The sequence below is a fragment of the Hyla sarda genome, chromosome 7, assembly GCF_029499605.1.
Source record: "Hyla sarda isolate aHylSar1 chromosome 7, aHylSar1.hap1, whole genome shotgun sequence".
In the NCBI taxonomy this organism is placed as follows: domain Eukaryota; kingdom Metazoa; phylum Chordata; class Amphibia; order Anura; family Hylidae; genus Hyla; species Hyla sarda.
In genome coordinates this window covers 67,915,263-67,927,454 of record NC_079195.1, presented here as the reverse complement: position 1 = coordinate 67,927,454, position 12,192 = coordinate 67,915,263, and the positions used below count along the sequence as shown (strand labels likewise).

The 12,192-nt window shown below is 41.4% G+C and overlaps 1 protein-coding gene across 2 annotated transcripts in view; it reads right to left on the bottom strand.

The window, feature by feature from the left end:
* Nucleotides 1–424: 424 nt before the first annotated feature.
* LOC130282361 (proline-rich protein 2-like) overlaps nt 425–12,192 on the bottom strand; it is a 91,275-nt gene continuing 79,507 nt past the window's right edge. For both annotated transcript variants that reach the window (XM_056530533.1, XM_056530534.1), the window contains exons 3-7: nt 9,493–9,714; nt 5,496–5,585; nt 2,701–2,960; nt 1,904–2,042; nt 425–515 (exon numbers count right to left, since the gene is read on the bottom strand). In XM_056530533.1, coding sequence (XP_056386508.1) covers nt 508–515; nt 1,904–2,042; nt 2,701–2,960; nt 5,496–5,585; nt 9,493–9,714 — 719 coding nt within the window. In that variant the 3' untranslated portion in view covers nt 425–507. The remainder of the gene's footprint in view (nt 516–1,903; nt 2,043–2,700; nt 2,961–5,495; nt 5,586–9,492; nt 9,715–12,192) is intronic.

The window sequence follows — 12,192 nt, the reverse complement described above, 5'->3', positions numbered from 1 at the left end:
CCCCAAAATTACAAAATGGCATTTTTTCTTTAATTTTGCAACACAATGATTTATTTTTCCGTTTTACCGTAGAATTTTGGATAAGATGACTGATGACATTAAAAAATAGTGGTGGCACAAAAAATAAGCCATCATGTGGATTTTTAGGTGCAATATTGAAATAATTATGATTTTTTTAAAGGTAAGGAGAAAAAAACTAAAGTTCAAAAACAGAAAAACTCTGAGACCTTAAGGGGTTAAGGTCAAAATGGGCTGAGTCCTTAAAGGGTTAATCCATGTGATTATACACTGGACGAATGCCTTCCCAAAGTTGCGAGTACCATACCTTGCAATTCATATTCTCAGCTCATTGTCAAGAAATCCAATGTGGAACTTACTCATACATAAAAAATAAAAATCCACAAAAACATGTTTTTTTAATTGCATTTATTTGCAGGCTATGCTAATTTTTGCAATTGCATTTATAAAGGTACTATCATTTTTTTGTAATCTCTGTAGTTGTTGTAATCAGCCTTCTGCAAAAAAAAAAGATAAGTAGAGAAACAATTAAATAAAAAAATTATATAGATTTGTTAGAAAAATATTGACAAATTAACACCAACAAATAAAATGTTAGAAATTTTCAGACTAACAAATTCCAGACAGAAATTGTGCTTTGCAACAAGATTAGTTTACAAAAAACAGCAATTAGGTCAATTTAAAACCAGCACAGTACAGCAGCATTTTTGGTCCATATTGCAGCCACTAGTCTCCGCTCAACTGCAACTCTGTTGACCCGAACTTACTATACACAATGGCCCTGCTTTGCTATTGTAAACCCGACAGGTTTTGACTGGCTGTGCGCCAGATTCTGGCACTTTGAGCCAGAAATTCTGTCTGCGCCAGAATCTGTGCTAGAATTGAAAAAAAAACTGACTAACTCTCCATTTTACTTAGAAAACCCGAAAAAAAGAGGCCATCAGGGAAACGGGCGTGGTCACCAAAAAGGGTCTGTGTCCCCCGACATTTTCACAATAACCCAACATATTTACTAAGGTTTCCATAGAAAATGTGGTTGATTTGAGCTGAGGAAAACCCTACAGATCAGAGCATGTGTAAAAAAAAAAGCAAAATGTAGGGAAAAGTTCAAAATGTTGGGGAACCTTAGTAAATACCGTGGGGAAAAAAATGTATGGAATTAAAACCCACAAAGAAAACTCCACTCTTAGTAAATCAGGGCCAACATGTAAAAATACAGACACATTTTCACAGCCATGTAAATAAGAAACATGTGACTTATTTATTAGTGATGAGCGGCATATGCCATATTCGAATTTGCGATATTTTGTGAATATATAGACGAATATTCGCCCTATATTCGCAAAATTCGCACATTCAATATATTTGCGGTTATTTTTGCATGCGCGCATAACTATCAACCTATCTATTTATATTGTCTATCTATCCATCTATCTATCTCCTAATATTCTTGGTCTATACAGAAGTGATAATGGGTCTATGACATTTTTCATTTTGAATATTGTCATGTCATATTCGCGAAAATCATCACTATCTACAAGATGACAAGAAGGGCCCTGTACACTCAGGATAAGCAGGGCTCTGTGCAGTGAGGCTCTATAACATGCCCCTGACAGCAGGATGATAGACAAGCCAGGAGCCTGCACAGAGCCCTGCTTGTCCTGCCGTCACTTCCTGTATTTGGACTCCTCACAGAGACACACACAGGCAATAGCTGCAGGGACAGCATTTTTTCACCCAAAAATATCCAAATTTTTTAATCAATGTATATTACAAATATACTTATAATAGTATTATCTACATTATGTCAAACGTTTTTGTTAACGACAGTTACACCTTAAAGTGACATATGTCAGATTATAGAGGAATAAGAAGCATAACTTACTGTGTTTTTTGTGTCCTGCCTGGTTTGGTTTAGAGGGTCGGGTTGCATCACTCTGATGTGTGTGGGCTTCTACATGTGGAGCTCCTGTAGGACGACTCACATCACCTTTCAGATGTCGCTTTGGTCTAGGTTTAGAACCCTAAAATAAATGTCAGCAGAGATTTCTGTAGCGGAAAATATCCACAGCAATCATGTTCATATAAAATTATTTACATCTAAGAATACATCATTTAGTGCTCTTATAACAGACTAATTTGTTTTTTAATATAGTGTCTTACAGATTTATACATTTTTGGAAAGCTGGGAGACCACCAATATTGTTGCTCTCACACCCTTTTTTTATTTTTATTTTATTTTTGTAGACATTTTTTGTATCTGTAAAAAAATTTGCTTGGTTTTGTGAAATGCCACAGACAATTTTTTTTTAAAGAAATTGTATTGAAATATTTTTTTTTACATATTTACAGCTGATTTATTAACTTTTTTTTTACTTAAGATCAGCTGAAAATAAATAATTGAACAAATATTTTTTTCATTTATGTATATACTAATGGACTATTTTTCATCGACAACAATGGAAGATATTATTATAAGAACCAATTTTTGTTAAAAACAGCCAATTTTTACTGTGTGAGAAAATAGCTTCTTACTGCTCCTACATAGGATGTCACTTTACTATGTAGCAATTAAAACGAGAAATATTTGCAAATGAAAAAATATCCTAAAAATGTAACAGAAGCCCTATGGCTAACAAACACCTTTATTAATGATTATTTATGAATTATTGCTGAGTTTACCTGTCCAGGATTTCCCCCTGCTGAACCCTTAGAAGGTGGCTTGCCAGAGGATGGTGGACTCCGAGAAGGTTTAGGGACATTGGGTGGTGGAGCACTGCCAGATTTGGATGGTGTTGGAGCCTGTCTGTGATGCCTTTTATGACCCTCAAAACCATCTGGACCATGTGGTCTGGAAGAATTATCACGTGGGGGTAATCCTGTTACATTGTGATGATCAAATGGTTCCCCAGTGGGAGGTGGATGGTTTGGATCAAAAGGACCTATCATAAACACGTAATACAGTATTACATAATGCGAATGCTTGTTGTAGATCCCATTCTGTAACTATAACTGGCATCTTATGGTATATACAAAATAAACAGGAGATAAAAGGCTAGGCAAGAAAGTCTAAACTATAACTGCATGCTTATGATATTCTAATGTTGTTAAAATATGTGAACACAAACAAACAAAATGGGAACTATGTCTAAAATGTTACCGTATATACTCGAGTATAAGCCGACCCGAATATAAGTTGAGGCCCCTAATTTCACCCCAAAAACCCAGGAAAAGTTATTGACTCGACTAAAAGCCTAGGGTGGGAAATACATCATCCCCCCTGTCATCATCCAGACCCTCGTCATTAACACCCTCATCATCATCACCTGTCATCATCCCCCCCCTTCATCATTACCCTGTCATCATCCCCCCTTCATCATTACCCTGTCATCATCCTCCCTTCATCATTACCCTGTCATCATCCCCCCCTTCATCATCCCCCTTCATCATTACCCTGTCATCATCCCCCCTTCATCATCCCCCCTTCATCATTACCCTGCCATCATCCCACACCACCCCCTTCATCCTCACCGCTTGTCAATGTCTGATTTAACAGTGGTCTTCAACCTGCGGGCCTCCAGATGTTCCAAAACTACAACTCCCAGCATGCCCGGACAGCCATCGGCTGTCCGAGCATGCTGGGAGTTGTAGTTTTGAAACATCTGGAGGTCCGCAGGTTGAAGACCACTGCCCGGGCCTTCGTCATCATCCAGCCCCCCTCCCCCCTTTAGTTTTGTACTCACCTCCGCTCGGTGGGACGTTCGGGTGAGCTGGTCCAGGCCATCTGTGTTGCAGGACCGTCCGGTGGGGAGGGATAGTCGTTCCGGGCTGTCCATCTTCACCAGGTGGGCCTCTTCTCCGTGCTTCGCGCCCGGCCCCAGACTAATGACGTTGCCTTGACGACTACGCACAGGGACGTTCATGAGCAACGTCCCTGTGCGTCGTCGTCAAGGCAACATTATTATTCCGGGGCCGGGCGCTAAGCACAGAGAAGAGGCCCACCCGGTGAAGATGGACAGCCCGGAACGACTATCCCTCCCCACCGGACGGTCCTGCAGCACAGATGGCTCGTACCAGCTTACCCGAACGTCCCGCCGAGCGGAGGTGAGTACAAAACTAAAGGGGGGAGGGGGGGCTGGATGATGACGAAGGCCCGGGCAGTGGTCTTCAACCTGCGGACCTCCAGATGTTTCAAAACTACAACTCCCAGCATGCCCAGACAGCCGATGGCTGTCCGGGCTTGCTGGGAGTTGTACTTTTGAAACATCTTGAGGTCCGCAGGTTGAAGACCACTGAGGGCGGAGAGTTCACTCGAGTATAAGCCGAGGGGGGTGATTTCAGCATGAAAAATCGTGCTGAAAAACTCGGCTTATACTCGAGTATATACGGTAATCACAAAAGGGCAAATCTAAAAGGTAATCTTCATGCAGACAATTCATCAAGTATTCGTCCACCCTGGGCAAAACAAATTTCACTGCCATTTAGTGTAATCCCTATGCCCAGGCAGGGTGGTCCCCCTAATATGGGCAGTCCCCCACACAGGAACCTATCCATCCCTAAAATTCCCCACTACTAAGGGGAGAGCACCACTGTGTTAGGTACCTTCTAGGTAGGGTTACTGAATGTGAGAGGTATTGCCAGCAGCCTCAATAGCATTGTTCTTTGTGATGTTTATTGATCTAGGCTATGAGGCAGAGTGGATATGTGCATTTTTTTCTATTACTCCCGTATACTGTCTGTGACATCTGCATCACTGAGAATATTGTTTAATTGTTCAAGATATAATATTATCTACAGTTCCTTAGTAGTTATCATTTGTTAATTTCTCATATGAGCTGACTAACTAGGTTTCACATATCTGTATCTGTACAACATTTGATCTGAGTTTAGAAGGCATATCCTCAATATCAGGAGGAAACAGCTGGTGATACCTTTCTCTTTTGGTAATGCCACCTAGGGCATAACACCCAGTGGAGGTACCCCCTTGGTAGTAAGGCATTTTAGGGACAGAAAGGTTTCTATATGGGACCTCCCTTATAAGAGCTACATAGGAGTTACTCCAAATTATGCACTTGGGCCACAGTTTATGCTCCAGTGCCATCATTTTAATAGGAGTACAGAATGTGTTTGGACTATAGACAGGATATCTAGCTGGTGTGTTTTAGATAAAATAAGCAAAATAAAATAAAATGTGGCAAATAAAATAAGCAACAGCGTGTGGTAATCTAACCACTAGCTATGTAACTCTTTTTGTTCCAGGTTGGGAGAATTTATGTCGTTTTTGATATTTACACAACATTTGTGATGATTTTTACATTTTTACTTCTGTGGTTTTTGTGGACTCGGCAAACCTGTCCTCATGTTGACTGTGACTTTATATGTGAATATTGTTTTTAAATGTTTGTCTACATTGCTACAATAAAATAAACAAACATACAGTTTATGTAACTCAAAGAATTAAAAGATCTGAAAAACACCTTCTGGTTGAGGTGGTCTGGAAGAATTGTCACGTGGTGGTAGTCCTGTTATATTGGGTAACGGACGTGAAGGCCCTGGACCAAATGGACCTATTACAAGGAACAAGTTTTTAAAATGTCATACAGTATATCACAATATATAAGAAACTCATATTTTTCCAAACAATGCGTGTTTTGGGGAAACTGCAGCTTTAATAGACAAAAAAAATATACATTTAAATTGGGAAGACACAATTACAAATTTGCATTGTAAATAAAATGTGGCAAATAAAATAAGCAACAAATAATGAAAGACACCTGCAGGTAATAGTATAAATAGTATAACTTACAAAGCAAATGTTTATATTATACAATAGGATATTCAGACAGCTCAGTACTCTGGAGTCATCTGATACCATATGAGCTCCCCACCTGTCCTTATCCAAAAGGCATACAGACTTACAGCATGGCCTCATATCCTACTATACGGACTGTATTATACAAGAGTTGTGGAACTAATGGTAGTTTACAATATATCTGTATTTAAAGTCAGAGAAGCTAAATGTATATTATAGGCAGATTATATTCTAATATTGTTAAAGGGTAGCTCCCACCATCCTATTTTTTATTTTTTTGCTAGCCCGTTCTCCCCCCCCCCCCCCCGCTACGGCACTAGCCCGTTCCCTCCTCCCCCCCACCCTGCATACCCCGTTCCCTCATTACACTTGCAGTTACTGCAGAGTCCGGCAGCGGGCGTGCAGGGACAGCGGCGGAAACGAGGCGACGGCGGCGATGTGCGGGAGGAGTGGCCTCCCAGCCAGTGGCCGGGGAGCCAATGCGCTCGCTCCCGCCTGTCTGATTGACAGGCAGGGAGCGCGTGCAGCCTAACTGAAAAAGGACTGATTGCCACTCCAAAATCAGTCTTTTTTCAGTGGCCGGTTATTAAATGTAAATTAAACCTTTTTAATGAAAAAAATAAATAATAAAAGTATATTAGAGATATGTTGTAGTACATAAGTACTACAACATATCAAAAAATAAAGTTGGTGACAGTGCCCATTTAAAAGACAGGAAATTCTTCTGTACTTCAAAGGAGCAGCACTATTTTCACAGTGTAAAACCAATAGCAAAAGTCATCCATAAAATAGGAATTAAATGAGTCTGTATTTTACATTTTTAATGTGCACAATGAAAGTCTATGTAAAACTGGTTATCAGTGCACACACTGCTTTAAAAATCTTCTGTAATTCCAATGTTGGAACAACAATTTTTTTTAAGCAGTAAGTGCACAGATTACCACTTTTCCATGAAAATCGACACAAAAAAAATTAGCTAAATTTTTACACTGTGTGAACCAAGCCTTATTTCTATTTTACGTATTTGACACATACTGCCCTGCTACTTAGGTGCTCCACACCAGGCACTAAACTACCACCTATGTCAGCTTCAGTGCTCCACTGATCCTCCGATGGGGCATAGCAGCAGGTCGCCAGACTGGAGGCCGATGGGGGCAGTGTGTCGGGGGGCACCTACCTACTACTATTTTTGGGGGCATAAAAGAAAAGGGGATCTACAACTACATGGGGGCACAGAGGGGGCCTACAACTATATATGGAGACATAGAGGAGAAAGGGGCCGACAACTATATGAGAGCACAGAGGGGTCCTGTACCTATATATAGAGACTGCTGTATGGGTGCCTACAACTATATATGCTATACACAGTATAATAAGCCCGCAAGCAGGGGTCAAGTTCTGGAAAAAAAAAAAGTGCAGGAACTCCGTTCCCATGCATTTCTGAAGGACTTGAGCCCTGCCCACCACTATATATAAAGCAAAAAGAAAAATAGCCAGCACAACAACCTAATACACGGGTGCACACTGCTGTGGCAGATACAGAGTATACAAAATAGAAGATTGCAGCAGCACACATTGGTCAAAAAATTGAGGCTCTTAGCGCACTTTTTTGATCAAAAACGTGTCCCCCATCCACCACGGGGAGGTGGCCTCATTTAGGATGGGACCCTAACACACATTCTGAGCCTAACACTCAGATTTACTACACAGGGCGAATGGCACCCTCTTTCTCACAGGTGGTGTTTTAAATTGTATATGGATCCAGCATGTCACCCAGTCAGAGGCTATATGCCCAGCAGAGGTGAGTTGGTATCTGAGTGTTAGGCTCAGAATGTGTGCTAGGGTCCCATCCTAAATGAGGCCACCTCCCCGTGGGGGATGGGGGACACGTTTTTGATTAAAAAAGTGCGCTAAGAGCCTAAATTTTTTGACCAATGTGTGCTGCTGCAATCTTCTTTTTTGTATTCTATATATATATATATATATATATATATATATATATATATATATACAGAATGGGGTCCTACAACTACAGATAACCCCAGCATGTTTTTGCTATCTCAGTGTCCCATTATTGCTCTAGGAAATATGGTCAGCCTTTTTTAAGCTATATGCACCAAGGACTGTTTTAGAAAGTTTTGATAAATGAGGCACAATTTTTATAAAAAATGTCAGAGCTTTGCCCAGAGCAACCAACCAGAGCTTTCATATTAACTGAGCTGTGATTGTATGCTACGGACAAATCTCTCCAGTTTTTTGTCTCTTACTGATTGAGAAATTTGCGCCTATGTGTTCATACATTGGTAAATTGGAGGTCGCCTGAGGCCCCATGAACTCAAGCCTGGGGTTCTGAATATGTTGTCAGTCTCGTCACCACTCCCCCAACCCCCACCCAAAAAAAATATATATATATATATATATATATATATATACCGTATTTTTCGCCGTATAAGACGCACTTTTTTTCCCCTGGGGGGGGGGGGGGAGTTGGTGCGTCTTATAAGGCGAATATCGCGGCGGTCCGGGACCCGCAGCTAATACAGGTCCTCGGTGATGCCCTGTATTAACCCTTCAGACGCGGCGATCAAAGCTGACCGCCGCGTCTGAAGCGAAAGTGACACTAACCCCCTGCATGGCCGGCGCTCTCCTTCGACGTCATCACATCATCACGCACGCTTTCCCGTCTTCCAATAGGAGCGGCGTGTGTAGCGACGTGATGACGGTGACGTGATGATGGCGACGGAGAGAAGACGTCCGGAGCGTCGGGGACACCACGGGGATGCGGCAACAGCGATGGAGCGACATCCAGGGCAGCGGTGACGAGCGGTTACGGGTCTGGAGCGGCTGTCCGGGCATGCTGGGAGTTGTAGTTTTGCAACATCTGGAGGTCTGCAGGTTGAAGATCACTGTCGGGTTCAGAATCTTTTTTTTCTAGATTTTGCACCTTTAAAATTGTGTGCGTCTTATATGCCGGTGCGTCCTATAGGGCTAATATATAAATAAATATATAAATATATATATATATATATATATATATATATATATATATATATATAAAATTGTATATATGAAATATATATTATGATATTGAAGTTTAATGCTATTCTTTTTTCCTTCTTCTTCGTTTTCTTATTTCCCTTATGTAATGGAGCTAGGGAGCAGCTATTAGGAATAGGAATGGGTAGACAAAACTGGAGCTCTATGAACACAATGGCCCTCATTTACTTAGAAAATCGGGTTGTAAGTCTATCTTGCTTTCTTACCCGACTGCTTTTTTCCCCTGATATTCATTATTATGTCGCATCCTGTTTGTCGCACGTGGGTTTTGTTGGTTTATGTTTCCAACTCCTCTGAGTTGTCGGGAAAAAATCCACAACAATTCAACAAATTCGGGTTGGAAACCTTTATAAATACGTGGGAAAGCTCAGAAATGTCGGGTTACGCCCCTTTTTCGGGTTTGGGAGAATCCACATCGGGTCCGTCGGGAAAAAATGTCGCATCATGTCGCAGACTGGCGCACGATGTCTCCGACATGGCGCAGACAAAGATGAGCCAAAAATACCCGACAAAACAAGTCGGGTTTACAATAGTAAATGAGGGCCATTGTTTTTTATATAGTTGTCTATTTTGTTATATAAGAAAAAAAAAAAAAAAGAAAAAACCTTTTGGAGGAGGTGGTGGACCTCCAGGTCTCGGGCCCTTGGGTGGTCTTCCAACTTCTCTGCGGTGTCTAGGATGCCCATTTAAACCTTCTGGAGGAGGTGGTCTTGAAGAATCATCATGTGGGGGTGATCCAGTTTCACTGTGGTCATCAGCTGGATGGACATCGCCTGAGGGTGGTGGAAGTGAAGGTTCAGGACCACGTGGACCTCCAGGGGCTTTACCTGTTTCAAGCAACACTTATTGAATATAGAAACTTTTATATACATAAAAAGAATGTACATAGTAAAGGAGGAGAGGATATTTAATTGAAGAAAAACTACCACAAGAGGACATAGTTTTATATTAGGGCAAAGGTTGAAAAGGAAAATGAGGACGTTTTACTTTACTGATGCATGGAATAGCCTTCCTGCAGAAGTGGTCACTGCAAATACAATGAAGGAGTTTAAGCATGCATGGGATAGGCATAAGGCTATCCTTCATATAAGATAGGGCAAGGGACTGTTCAAAGTATTCAGGATATTGAGCAGACTAGATGGGCCGAATAGTTCTTATCTGCTGACACATTCTATGTTTCTATAGAAAATTTTACACAGGTCAAAAGTAAGTGCACAATGGGGGGAATTTATTAAGACCGGTGTTTCACACACCCATCTTAACACGACTATGGATGTGTATACACGTTCAGGGGGGATGCACGTTCTCGCACCTGGACAAGTATACACGTCCAAGGTTGTCATGGGTACTACCCAGTGCAACCACAAGATCGCCACAGAGACTCGGCTGTAACACACAGCCGGGACCCGGCCCCACTGCAAGGACCAAAGTAAATTCTGTCCCGGCAGTTTAACCCTTACAGCCACGGTCAGAAGTGACCGCGGGCTGTAAGTGTTTTGACAGAGGGAGGGATCTTTCTCTGTCTTCCCTGCAGCAATCTGCAGTGCGATCGCGGGGTGCTGTGTATAATCCCCGGTGGGAGGGGGCTTGCCGCATTGTTAGGACCAAAGTAAACCTGTCCTGGCATTTTAATCCTTACAGCCGTGGTCGGGAGCTATCATGAGCTGTAAGGAGTTTGACAGAGGGAGGGGGCTCCCACTGTCTCTCTCCTGTAGCACCCCACAATGATTGCAGGGTGCTGCTAGTTACCTAAGCAGCCGGGGGTCTTCCAAGGACCCCCAGGTCTGCCCCGGTTATTGCAAGAGACACGTCCTGATATGCTGCCTGCCAGTGTAAAACTAAGTATTATAAGTATACTAAGTATTCCAAAGCTCCATTAATTTCTGAGACTGCTACAGTATACATTGGCATCCCTTTTTTGACATGACAATGGACACATATACTGCAGAAATGCAGTATGAATGGGGACTATCACCACACCCCCTCCCCAACAAAATAAACCATTTTTTTCAAGATATTTTTTTTTTTAATGCCTAGTGATGGATATATTGGCCATATAGAAGTATCCATTAGGATCTTTAACTGTCACAGACAGATGCACGTCACTGCTAGTAGACCAAGGACCGATCAGAGCAGTCCCTGGTCCAGCCAATACACTTGTAGGGGTGTGGTATTGTTCTGACAGCTCTGATCCTTTGCAGGCATGGAGTGGGGTCTATAATTCATATAATAATGCCCTGAAAGCCAAAGTGGGCTCCTCACCTTCTTGGTCCTACCAGGCGGTTAGGCAACCAGATATGGCCTAAGTAGAGGTACTGCCCTTCCCCGGATGAACAGCATGATAAAATATGGGTACATTTCCTCCATTTCAAAAGCGACTTACCAAAATGATGTCCCACAAATAAATTTGTGGAAAAAAAAGCTAATTGCAATTTTACCACTGAATTTGAAACAATTCTAGACACACAATAAGGGCTCAACGTACTCACTTTTGCCATAGGTGAATACTTTAGGGGGTGTAGTTTCGAAAATGGAATCACTTCTGGGGGTGCGGTATTGTTCTGACAGCTAGAATGCTTTGCAAGATGAAGTGCGGCCTATAATTTGTTTAATGAAATCCTGAATGCCAAATGGGGCTCCTCTCATTTTGGGTCCCACCATGTGGCCACGCAACCAAATATGGCCTTTGAGGGGTTATTACTGAACACGGGACAAACAGCGTAGTAAAATATGGGGCACATTTCCTACTTTTCAGATGCAATGTACAAAAAATATGTCCCACAAATGATGCATTTGTGGGAAAAAAAAGCTAATTAACATTTTTCCACTGACTTCATAACCATTCCAGCCACACAAAAAGTTTCCAAAATGGGGTCATATGTGGGGTTTCTGTATGGTTTTGGTTGCTAAAACCCTTATAATCCAACTCAATAAAATATAGGGTGCATTTTTTCAGAAGCGATGTACAAAAACACTGATGTAATAATTCCTACAAAAAAACTACAGTGTTAAAATACTCACTGTACCCCCAAGTGAATACCTTGGGGGGTCTAGTATTTAAAATGGGGTCACTTGGGGGGGGGTCCTATGTTCTACCACCATCACATTTCTGCAAACCTTGCATAGCACATAAAAAAAAGATGTATTTTTCACATTTTCTAAATTTTTTAAATTTCAAGTAAAATTGTTAGGCTTCTAATTCATTTAAAATGTTAATTAAAAAAAAGAAATGCTTTCAAAATAAAGTATAAATCTGAAAGTATAAGTTTCATAAACTATTTGGTATGAATATATGCAAACTATTA